At 46.4% G+C, this 17,730-nt stretch overlaps 1 protein-coding gene across 2 annotated transcripts in view; it reads left to right on the forward strand.

The window, feature by feature from the left end:
- CORO2A (coronin 2A) overlaps positions 1–13,366 on the forward strand; it is a 44,706-nt gene extending 31,340 nt beyond the window's left edge. For both annotated transcript variants that reach the window (XM_084503823.1, XM_084503824.1), the window contains 10 exons: positions 1,735–1,851; positions 5,608–5,757; positions 6,306–6,485; positions 7,325–7,441; positions 8,778–8,882; positions 9,235–9,331; positions 9,889–10,001; positions 10,411–10,501; positions 10,788–11,053; positions 11,848–13,366. In XM_084503823.1, the coding sequence (XP_084359949.1) occupies positions 1,735–1,851; positions 5,608–5,757; positions 6,306–6,485; positions 7,325–7,441; positions 8,778–8,882; positions 9,235–9,331; positions 9,889–10,001; positions 10,411–10,501; positions 10,788–11,053; positions 11,848–11,979 (1,368 nt within the window). In that variant the 3' untranslated portion in view covers positions 11,980–13,366. The remainder of the gene's footprint in view (positions 1–1,734; positions 1,852–5,607; positions 5,758–6,305; positions 6,486–7,324; positions 7,442–8,777; positions 8,883–9,234; positions 9,332–9,888; positions 10,002–10,410; positions 10,502–10,787; positions 11,054–11,847) is intronic.
- The last annotated feature ends 4,364 nt before the right edge of the window (positions 13,367–17,730 follow it).

Genomic DNA, 17,730 nt, shown 5'->3' on the forward strand with positions numbered 1-17,730 from the left:
CTGCCCAGCCCTCTGAGTTGTGAGCTTGAAACCAAGCCCTGAAGCCCACAAAAGGACACTGTGGGTGGGGGAGCTCTTATTAAAGGCCTTTTATCTCTTTTCTGCTGCCTTCCCAAGTCACTTTGTATTGTTGCTGTCATAAAACTGATTTGTTTTAAAGTGGAGTCTAAAAAAGCAGTCTTTTACATTTCAAAGCCTGCTGGGTGTTCAGTTTGAAGCAGGTTAATCCCAGTCGATGAGACAAACTTTCTTGTGAAGCCAGAGTGGTTGCATGCTGTGTCCTGTTCTACACCAAAAAACGACCATTCGGCAGGAGTTTGAGGCTGGGACGTGGCAAATGACATGGTAGCCACATCCAGATTAGGGTCAGCACTGATGCCCCTCCACCACACACTCTCAAGGCCACCTCCAGAGAGGTGTGGGGAGCACACCCACAGCAGTGTCTGCTTTCCAGAAGGGCATGCAGTTGCATTCATTTTGATTTATGATTTGGAAGAAATCCCTCACTCAGAGGGTGGTGAGGCCCTGGCACAGGCTGCCCAGAGGAGCTGTGGCTGCCCCATCCCTGGAGGTGCTCAAGGCCAGGCTGGATGGGGCTTTGGGCAGCCTGGGCTGGTGGGAGGTGTCCCTGCCCATGGCAGGGGGCTAGGACTGGGTGGGCTTTAAGCTTCCTTCCAGCCCAAACCACTCTGTGATTCTTCCAGCTGAGATAAAAGTGGGCAGGTAGGCACGACCGGCTTGCAGCCCTGTCTGCCTCCTCAGGAGACCGACCTCTGCTCTCGCACAGAAGTCTGCATTCCTGGAGCACCTCCTGCTCCTCCTGCTTCTGACAGGAAGGAGCAAGTGTTGCTCTGATGTTAATCAAATCCCCAGCACCCTCTCTATCACGTAGTAGACAAATTGACATGACTGTAGCAGAGGCTGTCTGCAGCGTGGGTTTATCCTGATGCAACACAGCCCCCTTTCGGCACAAGCACTCAGTGTGCTGCTTCGTGCACGACAGCAGTGAGTATGCTGCCCAAATGTGGCTTATTCTGGGAGAGTCCTGAATCTGATTTAATGCGGTGAATGGCTGGATTTGAAAGCCATCAGAGAGAAATGCATAGCTTGTTGAAGGAAAAACTGGGTTTGTAATTTGTGTTGTTGCTTAAAAAATAAAATAAAATAAAATAAAATAAAATAAAATAAAATAAAATAAAATAAAATAAAATAAAATAAAATAAAATAAAATAATAAAATAATAAAATAAAATAATAAAATAAAATAAAAGCTAGTTGAAGAGGCTAAAAATGATCAGCAAAACCACTTTTCCTGCTTAACAGAAATTTATTCTCAAGGAACAGATAAGAGATTTTCTCTCCCCCCCAAATCTTTAAGAAATCTGGAAGATTCAATTGATTCCTAAGTTTTCCCACTCTAAGTTTTATTCTGGTGTCTGAATCAAATAATAGCTTATGTAACCTCTGCTGTATGTGTACAGATTTCTCAGTAGCGCTGTGAAGCCCTGCACAACACCACGATACCTTCCTGTCTCTGATATCATCAGGATTTGCCTTGCAGGGACAGCAAAACCCCATTCCCAACAGAAGGAGACCACCCAGGGCATTTGGAGCATAACAATCAGAAAGAGGTTTCTTGGTGGAGCTGGATGGGTCTTACTTGAAAGTATCCTGTAATTCCATGGCTCACCTTAGGTTTCATGATATATATACATATTTTTCTATTTTTTTCCAGACAGGGAAGCTCGACCCACATTATCCCAGAATATGTGGGCACAAAGGAAACGTTCTGGACATCAAGTGGAACCCATTCAATGACTTTGTAATAGCCTCGTGTTCAGAAGATGCCACTGTAAGTTTCCCAGCTTATACTCGATGTTATTGCCTGGCTAATGTGCTTTTGGGGGAAAGCAATAGGAAAAGAACCAAGAGGCCCAGGGATGAGATGTGAAAATGCATGTAATCTTCAAGAACAGATGTATCAAAATCATGATAGGAAGAAGATCTGTTTGTGTGGGGGCTTCCATCTTTAGAGGTTTGTTTGCGTGAGAAAGAAGCAAATGTAAAATTGGTTCAAGGTTAATCACTGTGAAACTCCTCCTTTACTACAAAATAAAACTTTCAACGCAATGTAATCTGTGACAGCTGTTTCAGATCATTTCTCCACACAGCAAGTTTGAACTTGTTTCTCTCTGAGTTACTCTGTAAAGCCATGCTGGATCAGCTATGGGGTAGTTAAGGAGTCTGTGTCATACTTTATTCCAGCCATGGCATCAACGAAATGAGTATTTTCCAACTGAACACAGAGAAAGACTCCAGGGATGCAAAGGGTAATGCTAATACAAACCTATAAAAAGATATCAAATTCTTAAGTCAGGTTTATGTTTTATGCCAGTTGGGCTGAGATTGACGTAAGTAAGATGCAGTCACACAGTTTAGCTCAGCGTAGGTGCAGTCTGGTTATTAGGAACTGGAAAATGCAATTCATTCGTGTAAGGGACAGTCTAGCCTATATCTGCCCACTGGAAAATTGCTTTCTGTGGCTTATCAAAAGTGCGGTGTTGGCTCTTATGACAGTAAGAACATCTAGCTACTATGGTCTTTCTCAGAGATCCCATGTGTATTTTCTCCCACTGGGTATATTTGCCCTTTGCCACACAGAATCAGGGAGGTTCCCTTTGTCATTTCCTCCAGCCCTGACTTGGTGGTTTATCTTCTGCCATTTCAGCTCTGTCAGAAACCTCTCTTGAGTTGGAAATATATGATCTTTGAATTTTCCTTCCCGCTTAGTGACTTTTCTTTGCTTTTTTTTTTTTAGGATCTTTGTATCTTTTTTGACAATGTTTTTCAATTTCTGGGCTGCCTGGGGGGGAGGTTATATTTTATCTTCCAACTGGAATGCCAGGTGTTCATGCTGTCTCAGAAAGGACTTGTGGCAGGAACGCACCACCACGACCTCTCTTTTAAGTCTCAGATGAGAAATGAGCACAAGCTTCAAAGCTTCCTGCTGCAGTTGCAGAATATATTCAAATAACACAATTACAGAATCATTCAGGGTTAAAGGGAGCTTGGGAGCTTTAGTCTGTGGAGCTGAGTCTTGAAAACCTGCAAGGACGCAAACTTTACCACCTTTTCAGGCAACCTGTTTCTGTTTTTTCTTATACGCAGCTAGAATCTTCCCAGTGTAGTTAATGGCCACCGTATCCAATCATCCTACTCTGCACTTCAGTAGCAAGCATGGCTCTATTTTCTCCGTTATCTTGTTAGTACCAAGGGCTTTTATCAGGTTCTTCTCAAGATGTCTTCTCCAAGCTGAGCAAGCCCATCTCCCCTCCTCACAGGACAAGTGCTGCAGCCTCCTGAACATCCTGGTGGTTTCCACTGGACTCACTGAAGTTTATCAGTAACTTTCTTGTGCTAGGACATGCAAAAGTGGGTGCAGCACTCCAGTGGTTGTTTAAAGATTGCTGAGTAAAGTGAAAAATCATTTCCCTTGATCTAGGAGCTCTCTTCCTGTTTTTCCAGACCACGATGTTGCTAGCTTTCCTTGCTGCCAGGGCATGCTGCCAGGTCTTATTTATTCTCTTGTCTACCAGGACTCATTCCACGGAGTTAACATCTGTCTTACCTGTCCTGTCCTGTCCTGTCCTGTCCTGCAGAGCTCAGACTGGATAGCTATTGGGACACCACTGCAGCAACACCTTCTCTGTCCTGACCCGATAAGTATGAGAAGTTTTAGGGTTTAGGTGGATGCCCACCACTTCCATTGGGCTGGACATTTGAGCCAAACCCTTCTTTTCTCTCTGTTGTTTAAGGCCTGGTGCTCCCTGCCATTTTTCAGCATCAGCATGAGGCACTGCTCTGGCTTGTGTGTGAGGATGTGTCTGATTGCTCCTACTGCACTGGTTTTCCCTGAAAATGTTGAGGTGGGCCACAAGCTTCTGTGAAGATGGTGAACATTTCCCACCACCCGTGTTCCTAAAAGGTTTCTTGGTCATTAGCCAGCCTTTCTGGAGCGTGCCATTGTGATAACACAACTAAATTTTGTGATCTACAGCTGAAGCATGCAGAGTGGTACTCGAGGGCATGGGAGAGGATGGACAGTCTGTAAATGTCCAGTGCCCTTCCCAGGTCCTACTGCTGCCTTGGACTGGGACTAAGAAAAGTGGCCTGGGGCCAAGAGTTTGAGCTTAGAGCAGGAACCAAGCTCATCTTCCTGCCCCTTCTGTTCCTTCTGGCAAATCATCAGGCATGTATGAATTCATCCTGATGAAGATCTTCTCCCCTGTGGTTGGAGAGTCAACTCTGTGTCCTTAACTTTGCTTTGTCAGGTTTCCTTCAAGATGCCGTGGAGCAGACTGCTGGTGAGCTAGGTTGCTCATGCTTGGCCTTGGCAGTTCTTGCTCCAAGACCTGCTTCTCCTGCCCACTAAGGAATGAGAATTGCTGCTATTTCATGAACCCTGAAACTCCAGTCAGGGTCTTACCACCAAACATGCATGGTTTGTTCTAGGCAGTTCTTCATAGTGTGAACACACACCATTTCCCTCTTTTCTCCTCTCTCAGCCCCATTCATTTAGTGATTATAGCTGTTGAAACTGTAGGGTGTGATGCTTCCTCTTGCTGCTGTGGAAGTTCATTAGAGGCTACAGGACCCCACAGTCCTAACGTTTTTGAGGGACTTGATTCTTTAATGAGATAAGCCCTGGTGAGAAGGAGGGTGCTTGTGATCCTTTCTAGCAGGTCCCTGAATTTGTGCCTCTCCTTCTTTGGTGTAGAATATTGTGATTCTCATCAGCCAAGCACTGGGAGACTCAGGCAGCCATGGCTAATTTCCACAAGCTTTCGCATTCAAAGAGCATTTCTATCTGGCTTCAGGTTAAGTCCTAGAGAATTTCCCAGAAGTAGAATCACTTTCCTTGAGCCAAGGGGTTAATCTGTTGTCATCCTAAAGGCTTGTGCTTCTAAGATCAGTGTGGGAAAGACTCTTTCCTTTTACCTGTACAGGTTCAGCTGCTTTTGCAGGCCACCTCTGTTGTCTCCTTCTATATCAAGAGGACAGAATTTATTCTTGTCTTTATGCAGCACCTTCCAGATGAATCCAGATGAATCCAGTAGCCCTGTCATGAGACAGCAAACTCCCCTTGTGTTATACTGCCCAGGCTGCTCAGGACATCCACCCTGTGGCCACCTGAATGGGCTTCTGTGTCCTTTGACTGTGCTGTTTGCAAAATATTTAGCATTTGTGCAGTTTTCAGGGGACAAATAGTACTATAGATATTATCTGACCAGGGGCACTGTCAGTTCTTCTACCAGGTAGCACTGAGTGGATGGCTGCTTGCATCAGCCACTGCTACAATATTTTCTGGGACTCTTTGCTGAAGTCTATCTCAGATTTGCCTATTCCTGCTCAAAGTTTGGTAGAAGGCAAGGTAGAAAACTGCAGGTGCTGTGGTTTGGTGTCTGTAAGATCTGTGGCGTACTTCTTCCCCTTGGGAGCAGTTCTCCATAAGTGCTCTAACAGCATGGCCAACAACAATAATTACTGTTAAATTCTGAGTCAGCACCCTACACACTAATCTCACAAAGACCCATCCTCTGCCATCCAGGTTAAGATCTGGGACATCCCCAAGCACTTGCTAACAAGAAACATCACCAATCCGAAGAAGGAACTTCTTGGGCATGCTCGAAGGGTGGGCCTCATTGAGTGGCATCCCACTGCCGAAAACATCCTCTTCAGTTCCGGCTATGACTACAAGGTGGGTCTGTTTTCTTTGAAGCCCTCCCCTTGGGACTTAGGGTTTGAATTTGTTTTCATTTCAAGCTGTAAGTTAATGATAAAGACTTCAGAAGCCTTCCTGAGGAGAAAATCCCTGAGCAACCCAACAGGCAGGAGTTCATTGTCACGGGTTTCAAAAAGCCTGGGTAATTTTCCAGTCTTCTGATGAACTTCAGTCTGCTCTTCTTTTCCGTGGCAATATCAAACGCCATAGATGACCTTTGGCTTCATTCTTGTGCTAATGCCTATATCTGCCATGATGTTAGTCATTTTTCTGTATAAAATGTGATCCTAAAGGAAACGAGAATATCAGAGATTCTGAACAGACACTATGTCCCTGATATACTTATCTAAGTACCAGGGATTATTTCAAATACTGGAGAATTGCAGCTCATGACAGTAAGATGTACACATGTGGAGAAGAAAGGAAGAAATAAAGAGGGTACACAAAGTCCCCACTTCGTTAGGCAGCAAATGTCTGATTTTTTTTTATTATTATTATTATTTTTTTTTTGTTCTTTTGCCCAGATAATGATCTGGAACATTGACACGAGGGAGGCTGTCATCTCGAACCCAGTGAAGACCCTTGACGCTCACAAGGATGTGATACTCTCCATGTCGTTCAACACAGATGGTAGCCTCCTTGCCACAGCCTGCCGGGACAGAAAGATCCGTGTCATAGAACCTCGTTCAGGAACAGTCCTACAGGTAGGTGGTATTCAGTGGTTTGTGGTCCAGCTGATCTCACCCGTGGATTGTTTCCTCTTCTGGGTAGACTCACTGCCATTAGAGAAGACAGATCTGTGCCCAGTGTTGTCTGAGGCATCAGAGAGTAGAATTGTCTTTTACTTTTCATGAAAGAATTGCTGCTGTTGACAACAGGTTCTCTGCATATTGCTAACAAGCTCTTCTCTCCCTAAAACCCTTCCTGAAGTGCACTGCTTTCATAGTTCCCTCCTGCAGTCCTCTAGGGGTACTGCTGTGGGATTCCTTAGGGTGACCAGTAGAGATCAGGTGGCCAGGTGGATGCAAGTGTACATTTGTCTGTACTTTGCATTTCTTGGTAAGGTGATGCTGACTGCCTTTTGGATGTATGTGCACACATTTGTGTATTTGTGTACACAGAAAGGTCAACAGTACCACTAATAGGGATTACCCTCTTGTGAATTGACTGGGTTTTTGGGTGTGGGCTTGAAGAATTTAGGCTGCCTCTCTCAGATGGCTTTGAAATCCTGCTCACTGTAGTTTCAGCCAGGCTGGGGAGATATTTCAGGTGTGACTGACTTCCCCACGTGGAAGTTCTGGGCTAAATGTTTTGTTGGGAGGTGCTTTCGTTCTTGGCCTTGCATGGCTTCTGGGGCTAGAAGTGTCATGTAACGTGAAATGTAGCTGCACAAAGATGGCCTGATGTGCCTTAGCCAGCCCAGATCAGCTTCATGGGCAGGGGAAGGTGGTTTCTTGCCTTGATGTGATTTCTCCTTCCATTTTTTTAATGGAGGAAGGGAAGAGGCTGTCTCTTACTCTTGCAGTGTGTTTTCTCTTCCTAGGAAGCCAGCTACAAGTCTCACAGAGTCAATAAAGTCTTGTTCCTTGGAAACATGAAAAAGCTGCTCTCTACTGGAACATCTCGGTGGAATAATAGGCAAATTGCACTGTGGGATCAAGTGAGTTGAACCATCAATTGTTACCATAGAATCTTCATTTTTCTTTCTTTTGCTGTCACTTTAACTTTTGCACCTGCCAAATACCCAAGAATTGGTTTATAACAGCAATTCAGAAGTGACTGTCAAGTTCTTAATGGGTGATAAGTTCTATTGTTATGATGCTATTAACTGAGCATAAATTTTGAAGAAGATCTCAAAGCTTTGCACATAGAAATCCACCAGAGCAAGGATAATGCTGTGCCTACTGCAGAAAAAAAAATAATAAAAAATTCAAGGGACCTTTGGATGGTTCCTGTAGTTCCCAGTTAAAAGTAGCTCTTAGTGCTCTTACCGGCAAAATTGTTACTGGTACTGGAAGATAAATGAATTCTAGGCAAACATACTCCAAAAAAGACCTCAAGGAAGGAAAATATGTTGTTGTTTTATGTTTTATTTTTTATATTTTATTTCCAATGACTCCTTACATTAGAGTATTGAGGTGACGTCAATTCTAAGACATGCTTCTCTATTATGATGGTTGCAAGCCTCATGAAACTCTCCTCTGCCCCCCAGTGAGATGCTTTTCCTCTGTTTGCCATATCACTTTGTCCTCTGCACCAGCTACTTTGCAGCACAGCCTTCTGCCTCTTTCTCTCAGTGTCACCCTTTGTACCAGACGAAGCTGGTAGACCAAGTCTCTGATTTTCCATTTGATTGTGTTTGGACGTGGCTTCTTTGTATATGGGGGGCAGGTCGCTGTGCTGCCATCCAGAGGCTTTCCACAAAGCTGAGCACAGGGGTAATGCCATGGATTCACATCAGGGTTTCACTGCTCTGTTCTGCACTGCTGGTCTTACCCTGGTCTTACAGGACGTAGCTGACTTGTGCACGCAGCGGTATGCTGTGTCCAGGCTTAGCTGCAAAAGGCTGATAGGGACTTTTGCCCTTGCAGTGCACATCTTCTCACCGTGCAGTGCTGAGACTTGTCAGCTACTGTAGGCTGTTTTTGTTCTTGTGGTGCACTATTGTCAAGGTATCACCTTAACCAGAGACAGTAAGGGAACCCGAATAATTCGGTGTACAGTGCAGACATGCCCTTCATCCTCCTGAGTCTGGCGGCCCATATGGCCTTCACATAGAAGCAAGCAGTTTTTCGTATTATATCTACCCCTGAAACATGGCCAAGTACCCAGTGATGTCTTGACATGCTGCGCTCTGTCGAGAGCTCGCTAGCTTCCCTCCTGTGGAGCTTTGAGGAAGTCTGTGTCACTCCAAGGTGGGGTTCAAGTAAGGTGTTCCTGACTCGAGGTGACCCACGGGTGATTCTAGCTGTTTGTTTTTCCTGTGTCCTGCCCAGAATGACCTTTCTGTGCCTTTAGTGGAGGAGGATCTGGATGGCTCCTCGGGGCTCCTGTTTCCCTTCTACGACTCAGACACGAACATGCTTTACGTTGTTGGAAAGGTGAGCGCCTTTTGAGTCAGCAAATGCTGGTCTGATTCTCCTCTTAGCCTGTGTTGTGTCACCAGCATTGTTCAGACCGAAGTCATGGGTGCTCCTAAGGCACATCGGCCTGAGGACTGATGGGGTGGGGTCTGAGGATACTGCGGTGTCAGGCCATGTTTTCTACTGCAGACAAGCCGTGTTTGTTGTGGGAAGGTACGCTGCAGATCCCCACACTGCAATTTGGGGGTAAATATTTACATGGGAGGTGCTTATGTTCCTGACCTTGCATGGCTTCTGGGGCCATACATTCTTCTCAGAGCCTCATGCTGGATAGCAGAACCTGAGTCATGTTCATTTCCTTTGTGTTTAGGGTGATGGAAATATACGGTACTATGAGATAAGCCCTGAGAAGCCATATCTGAACTACCTGACGGAATATCATTCTCATTTACCACAGAAAGGAATTGGTGAGTGTCACCGTGTATGTCTAACACCACATTTAGAGGTACAGGGTGTTCCTTGCCCTTTGGGACTCTGCCCCAAGATTTCCAGCATTGAACTCCTGTTGCCATTGTTTCCCTCCAGTGTACAGCGTCCTGATTTTATTGTCATAATCTTTTTAAAAGTCACTTCGTGAAATGGAAATGTGACATCACCTGTGACATCACCTGCCAGGTCTGCTCAGTTCTGGTCACTCTATTTCCAGTTCATGAGAAGGAATAATGAACAGGAGGTTCAGCACGAGAACCACAAATCCTGTGTGTAACCATGTGGTCTGACAGAAAAAAGAAAAAAAAAGAAAAAAAAAAAAGAAAAAAAAAAGAAAAAAAAAAGATTGACTTTACTTGTAATTTGTGACACTGAGACAGTTTTGGGTCACAGTTTCAGACCACACTGCTGTTGAGTTGGCAGTCCAACTCCTGTTGTTCAGTGGTCCTTTGTTTGGCGGTCCTTTTTCCATGATGGATGACACTAACTTTCTTCAGGAGATTTATACCTTGTTTCTTTTACGCTATCCCGCCAGGAATGATGCCAAAAAGAGGCCTTGAAGTGTCGGCTTGTGAGATTTTCCGTTTCTACAAACTGATCCCAACTAAAAGCTTGATAGAGCCCGTCTCCATGATTGTGCCTCGACGGGTAAGTGAGCCTCAGGTCATGCCTGTGTCGGGGACAAGTATCAGTGAATAAGAGGGCAGTGCCTCCTCTCTGTGCCTGCTGGGTGGCAGGAGAGCTGGTAGAACAAGGGATTTTCTTTTTCCCTGTCTGAGGCACAAAGCTGGTCAGCTAGTAGGGCAGTCCTGCCAACTATCCTTGGTTGGGTAACTCAGATCTCCATGTAGTGGCCAAATTTCCTGTGCAGGACACACTCAGCAATCTCCTCTGCTCATGTGCCTCACTGTCAGGTCAACTGGCTGTACACGGCAGTGAGTGCTCTTGGCATACTCCCTGAGCTGAGGTGAAACAAGCTTCCTTCTCCACCACATTCCAGTATGATCCTTCTGAAGCAAAACCTTTCTGATGTAGCGACTCCTTTGTTTGCTTGCAGTCGGAGTCATACCAGGAAGACATCTACCCCTTGACCACTGGAGCCCAGCCAGCACTGACAGCGCAGGAGTGGCTGAACGGTATTAACAAAGGTCAGCACACGGAGAGCTCCCCAACCCCTCAGCTCCCCAGGGCTTGGGTAAGATGCCGCTGGCCCTCTGGCCTGAGAAATTGGAAAGAGGAAGAGGAGAGATGTAACAAATGTAGCTGTAGACTAAAACAAATTAGTGGCTGAAATGTTCACCGCTGTGAACTCTGGAAAGCTTTCCTGTCAGGTGCTTCCATGTTCATCCCTTCAGGTTGGTTGAAAGAATTGCTTACTGCTGATTTCTGAATGTGGTTTGTGAGTGCTAACCAGTCACCTGCCTCCCTCCCTAGGACCTCTCTTGGTGTCCTTGAGACCAGGCTCTGGAAATGTGGATTCCTTACCGCAATATCTCGAGCCAGAGCCACGGCTGAAAACTACTGACCACTACCAAGGCCGGGGAGAAGCAACGGCACCAGTGGAGATGCAGAAGAAAAGTGAAATCCAAGACAGTGGAAAGCAGCTGGAAGTGAGGGAGAGGTTGCCAAAAAAGGACCAAACGCATCTTTCCAATGGCTTTGACGTATTTGAGTGCCCACCACCAAAAACTGAAAATGAGGTATGAAGGCCTGGGTTGAAGGGTTGGGGCTGGGTGAGGGGAGACCCAGAGTCAACTGGCTAAAAGGTGCCATTCACAATGTAGCAGAATCCAGAGAGGGTTTATTCTGCAGAGCCTGGACCAGTGTGAGGTCTTTGTGGTGACTGGAAAGCCCACAGTCATTGGCAGCTCAGGGACATTTTTGAATAGATGCAGCTTGTTTGCATTTAGGAGCCCTGGAAGGCTTTTCTTCCTGCAGCCATGCTCAGACACCCATTTTAGCTATGCAAGATTTTAACATCTGCAGCTTGACAGGGTAGGAATTTACAGAGCTGAATTTCCCTGTGGTGTGAAAATGATATTATTCTGCGCATCTCTTAACCTGCCCCCTGAGGTTACAGAAGCAACCCTTTCAGAGCTGGGTGCTCTGCTGCATGCACAGTGAAAGGCCGCGCTCGTCTCACCCAGTGAAGAAAGAGCATGATCAGAAGGAAGAAGGATAAGGTCCTAAGGTCAGAGTAGGAGATGTGGCAGATCCAGGAATCTAGAGTCCAAATACTCTCCTCTGTCATCAGCATTAGGCAGGCTGTATTTTCTGTTGATTTAAGCAGAGTAGCATTGCCAAATGTTTCTGAGAAAGACTTATGTTCACAGCCCAAGATAGCAGGAGACTGCTGAGGACCATTTTTTTGGTTGAAAGCCCCCTCCTTAGGTGTCATTTTTCTCATAAATGATGTGGCAGGACTGGTAGCAGTTGACAGGATCAGTCTGTGCTTCGTTAGTGTAAAGGAAGCAAAATGTGTCTTTTCTTCCAGCTTCTGCACATGTTTTACCGACAACAGGAAGAAATACGTAGACTGCGTGAGGTGGTAAACCAGAGAGATGTCCAAATTAAACAGATGGAGCTGGAGCTCAGGAACCTCCACATGGTCATTGGCATGTACTGAGGGTGCTGGCCTTGCAGCTCTTTGCACCTCCACAGCTGCAGCAGACTCCACTTCCTACAGAGAACTTCTAGATTTTTTGTCTGGGGGAAAAACTGATGCTTCAGGCAGCATGGACTTTCTTGGCTTGTGATGGTCACATTTTCCCATTCGACACCACACAGTTACTGATGGACATGATGAGCTTCTTCAGAGTCCTCTTGCTTGTCACTCACTCATGTCAGAAGATCATGCACTAATGGTAGTAAGACTTTGGAAAATCTTGCTCTTCTTGTCCTGGAGGAACCACCTGTCAAGCTCTAGGACCACAACCTGTTTTGCTGCCCCTATGACATGAGGATGGGAGAGTGAAGGCAGCTGCTGGCTTCTTTTCCCACCCCCAGACACAACAGCGTGGCTCCCGTGACTGCTGTCCTCCTGCCCTGGGAGACAGCTCTGCAGCTGACTCCAAAGCAATCCTTATGGCCCTCTCTTGCCTCACAACTTGGCCCTGCAGCTTGTGGCTTTCCGAAGCTGCAGCTACCTTGACCTGGTGCTGGGGATAACCCTGCTCGATGCAGGAGGTTGCACTGGGGCTGCCAAGGGCCAGCACTTCAGTGATATGTGAAGGAGGATTGTCTGTTTGGAGTTCCCACTCTAACGGGGCAATGATGCGGGCTGTTTCCCACCAGAGAAGCTGCAGGTCTCTCGGCCCTTTCAGCCAGTGGCTTCTTCCCCTCCTTCTACCAAAGACGCCCAGCCTGCTGCAAACCCTTCAGCAACAGTGCTGGAAGTGCAGTCTCGACGACGGGTGGATCGTGGGACCATGGCCAGCCATGAACAGCCCTTCCTGATTGATGAATTGTTGCATGTCCTTGTGCCCACAGCTGCTGCTTCCTTAGCTCCCGGGTGCCAGTACCTCGTCCCGTGTCTGCAGCCACCTGTGGCTCTGCGCTCCCCCTTCCAGACTGTGCTGCTCCGTCCCTTGCACCTCTCTCTTTTGCCTTGGGCAAGATCAGCTGCAGGCTGTCCCCATCCTTGGTTTCAGAGCTGGCCCCTGCGACCACATTTATGCAGGCTGTCCCCGTTGTGCAGAGCTGGGTCAGCAGCTGCACAGAGGAAGAGCATGGACACCCCCGTGCCTTGCTGGTGTCTGGGGGTCTCCTCTCATGTGCTCATGAGGGCTGCGGGCTGATGGGGCAGAGCATGAAGAGAACATGCTGTCAGCAGCCCCGGGGTCTGAGTGCAGCAGCAGCTCCCGAGGGGGGAATGATTCTCCTTGCCCCAAGTGCAGAGCTGATGCAGACATCCTTGTCCCAGACAGAGCAAGCAAATGCTGTTTAATCTGTAACCGTGCACATCTGTTGTGGCACATATAGGAGTGAATAGTATTGCCTGCTGGTTCCCTGAAGCCTGATTTTTTTTTTTTTTTTTTTCCTGAAGTTAAAAATAAAAAATCTGTATAATCAGAAGTTCCTGCAAACATAACTCCCCCATGAAGGGGATTAAAGGCTGTGCACTGCCTGTGCTCATGTGAGATGCTCTTCTGGCTACCACTGAAAGCAGTAGTCAGGAGGGAACTCAGGGGCACTAAATGCTCACGTATTAGAATCATACAAAGACTTTGGCATCTCATTTTCTCCACAGCAAAATCTTTACCCAGCTTTCAAAAATATTTAATTCGTTTCTAACATAGCAGCAACTGGGTGCTAAAACATCATCAACATTTTTTGTCTCTGAAACATTACAGAGGGGATAGATGTTATTTTTCTTTCAGGAAAAGCCCTTTAGCATCGGTCACTTATTTAACACTACTCTTTTTGTAAAAAAAAATAAAAAAATATATATATATTTGCAACAACATTGTTGAACCAAACTTCAGCTCATTTCAAGTCTTCTAGAGTGGACTTTCCTGCACCCTGTGCACACTCTGCAGTATGCAGATGTATGCGAAAACAGCTCACCCCAGACACAGCTTTAAATCCATCGTGAATCTTACACTAGAAGCGATCAGGCTTTTTCTCACCAAAGAGATCAGCTAGATAAGAAATCTCGTAGCTCACAGTTTTTCAGCCATGTCAAGCAGGCCTGACAGCTTCAGACTTCAAAGCCATTTTCACTGAGTTTAGTCCAGGAATATGACACTGTTTTTCAAGCTATTGCCATAGCAGGTATGAAGAAGTGCTTGACACAACCCCAGCACTCCATGTGATATGACACTTTCCCTGCCACCATGTTGGGTTTTGTTCGCTGGAAATTTTTTGCTTATTTTTCATACAGAATAAATTATTTAAATTATTTCCAAGTTAGAGTAATTTTTTTTTCAGGGGACTTTTATGTCCCCTTGAGGACTGCTTTATTGTCATGCTATATCTGGATAGCATAAAAATTGGTCAGCCACTATGGTTCTTATCTTAGGGTTGTGTTGATTTCAGCATTTCTGGAAAAGGAGTAGCTTTCATTTAGGCTTTGCTGGAGACCTTTGATAAGGCAAGACTACTTAATCAAACCTTGTTTTTCAGACAGGATGCCCATAAAAGTGTAGACTGTGAAATGTGTTTCAATTTGGAGCTCAAATGCAACCATAAATTTTTCAGAGAGAAATAAGTGGAAGAAATGTAGTTGCGTTTTAATGAACTGTGCCTAAATTGACTTACATGATCATTTTAACAGTTTCTAAAACTCCTAACAGCTTTTTAAAAAAATGCAAAACATGGGGATAAAGAAAAAAAATTGTGCAATGAAAAGCAAATGTAACTGAATAATAAATATATTTAGAATTTGTAATACAAGGTTGTTGGCTTCTCATTGTCAGGAAGGGGTATCACCTGCTGTCTCTTTCGCTAGTGTGAAGGCAGGGCCCTATGTTAGCAGGCAGGCTGCGCCCAGCCTTACGCACATCGCTCTGCTGTTGTCTATCTTTCCCACCTGCCCCTGATGCTGCAAGAGGGTGGCCATTTCAAAGGGTTCTGCATTACACAGCTCTGTACGTCGTTTTGAGTAAACCACCCCTCTCTGGAAGGTTGTCCTGCATGGTGAGGTGCTTCCTGACCGAGCTGCCTTGCAGTCCAGTATGCTCTGACCGGGCTTTGTTAGGTATTCCACATAAGGAATGTTTAGTGTATTAATATCAAATTTACATATCTGAAGATATTTGACGTTTTGCGGGATTTTGATTTAGCAGAGTGCTGCAGCAATGTAGTGAACTGTGCGTAGAATCACAGAATCATTACGGTTGGAAAAGACCTCTGAGACCACCTGGTCCAACCATCACTCTATTACCAATGTCACCACTGAACCATGTCCCCAAGCACCACGTCCAACCTCTCCTTGATCACCCCCAGGGACGGTGACTCCACCACCTCCCTGGGCAGTCCATCCTAGTGCCTGACTGCTCTTTCTGAGCAGAAATGTCTCCTCATTTCCAGCCTGAACCTCCCCTGGCACAACTTGAGGCCATTCCTTCTAGTTCTATCACTGGTTGTCTGTGAGAAGAAGCCAACCCCCAGCTTCTCACATTTTGGTTACTGTCAACCTTCTGGAATATCTTCACTGCTGTCGCAGTCCTATTTCACAACCTGTCCATAGCAGCTTATGTGTGCCATAGTTAACAAACACTTCATGTAGGCACGAATCAAGACATCTGCAGTCCCTTAGGTCTGGTTCCTTATCTAGCCCATGCACATATGGGGAATGCAGCTGTCTGGAGACAAGAGGGGACAATTGCCCCCTACCCAACTGGCAGCCCCAGGGCTGGGCAACCTTTCCCAGAACCGTGGTCTGATGGACAGTTGCAGAGCCATTAGCCTTCACGACAGGTTTTGAAACCTAAAAGGAGAATCCATTTAAAAAAAAAAAACAAACAGAAAATCTTTCTGAAAAGATTTGCATTCATTAGTTCTGGGTAACTAGACAAAAGTCTCTGGACCAAGTCCCAAAGGAGTCTTTGGCTTTCTCAAGGGAGATCTTGGGCCTCTGCAGTGGCATGAGGAAGGTGGGAAATTGAGGACAGCTGCCAGGCAAAGCCTTGTGTGTACATCAGAGCAGGTTGTGAGGCTCCTCTCCAAACACCACGGATGCGGGAATTATGGCTCTCACCCACGTCCTATGAGCCACCCCTCCGATATCTGTTTTCCCCAGAAGGTCTGCACCATGCTCAAGCTGCACCAGGTTTAATCTCATCTTCCCCAGCAGCTGGCCAGGAAGTTGTCTCCACTGATGGGTGAGTTGCTGGTCTGCAGGCTAGCTGACAGCAAGTCCAAGTCCACACCAAGAGTATCCGACTTGCTTTTTTAGGCCTTTTCTTATGCCCTGTGTTCAGCTATTTCAAACCTGCTAAATGTGAATCTGGTGCTTGTGATGAGCTCACACTCGGTACTCCATGCCATGTCTAGCACCTCTTTGTCCTTGTCCTGATTAAACACTTGCATTTCTTTGTTCCCTTTATCTCTCTGTGAATCCGTGGTGCCACTAAAGATTCATTAGGGACAGGGGGATTAGGAATACCTCCAGGGCTCAGCCTGTCACGGTGGGACTTTGGTCAACCTACCCAGTGCAGCAATGCAAGTCGTGACATACCCAGGAATTCTGCCCTTTGAAGACACCCCAAAGGCAGCCCCTTCACCATGGGCCATGCCTTCCTGAATCCTGCCCTTGCCTGTGCAGTGCACATGGAGGCCAGCGATGCAAGAGTTAGAGTGTGAAATCCCCCTTACATACCATTGCAGTGGGGGGCATGGGAGTCATCTTAGGTGACTAAAGCTGCAGGTGCAATTTAATTGGATGTATACATGTAGTATTTCACAGATTTTGTACAAGTCCATGAGTGCACATCTACTTTAAAACTTCTGGTCAGTTATTAGAAACCTTTATGTATGTTGACTGCTTGATCTAGTCTTTGATCTTATAATCAATACATTCTCTGGTCCAAAGGCACAAGACCTTTAATTAAAAAAAATAATTAAAAAGGCCTTTACTAACACCTATCAGTACCTTCAGCTGAAATTGAATGCCAAGCTCTTTTCACATGAGTGAACCTGTTCTCCTCTGCATTCACACCATTCCTCTTGGCACCAGGCAGGTCTGAGTGCTGCTGGAAAAGCAAGGTGAGATACCTACACATAACCTCCTGCCGCTGGAAAAGGGAGCTCTGTCCCTCTTCAAACAGGACGGATCTAGGGGAGGTGTGTCTCAAAAAATGGTGAGGCACCAAAGGGCTCACTGACTTGTGACCCTCACTGACTGGCCTGACAGCACCTTGGGCTCTGAAAATGGTGCCAGTGAGGTTGCAGCAAGGGCAAAAACCAGAGATGGGTCACACCGCACTTTGAAGTAATGGCCCTATGTAGCAAGGACAGGGCTGCAGGACACTTCTGCTCCCAGACCAATGGAAGTTTGCTGTTAAGCATGGTGGAGGGCCAAGAAGGTGTTGCTGGGGCCACAGCCAGCCCAGGGCCAGGTGTGCACCACCCCTACTTGGCACCCCTGGCCACACATTTCCAGGTGCCCCCTGGTTCCTCCTGGCCAGAGTCACAATGACGATGGCTACAGTCACAATAGGGGTGGCCACAACGAAGGTTGTGCTGGTGCTGCTGCAGTCCGTGACAGCCTGAAGCTCCCTGCAGCTGCCAGCAGGATGATACACGGCCAGAAGTCAGGCCTTGCTGTGGGCAGCACAGACAGGACTCTGCCCCTGCAGCCCCCCAGGCAGGAGAGGCATGGGCTGCACACGTTAGCTCAGTGCCCGGCACCTCCCCTGCTGCGTGCTGCTGACCA

Source organism: Aythya ferina, assembly GCF_964211825.1.
Source record: "Aythya ferina genome assembly, chromosome: Z".
Taxonomy (NCBI): Eukaryota; Metazoa; Chordata; class Aves; order Anseriformes; family Anatidae; genus Aythya; species Aythya ferina.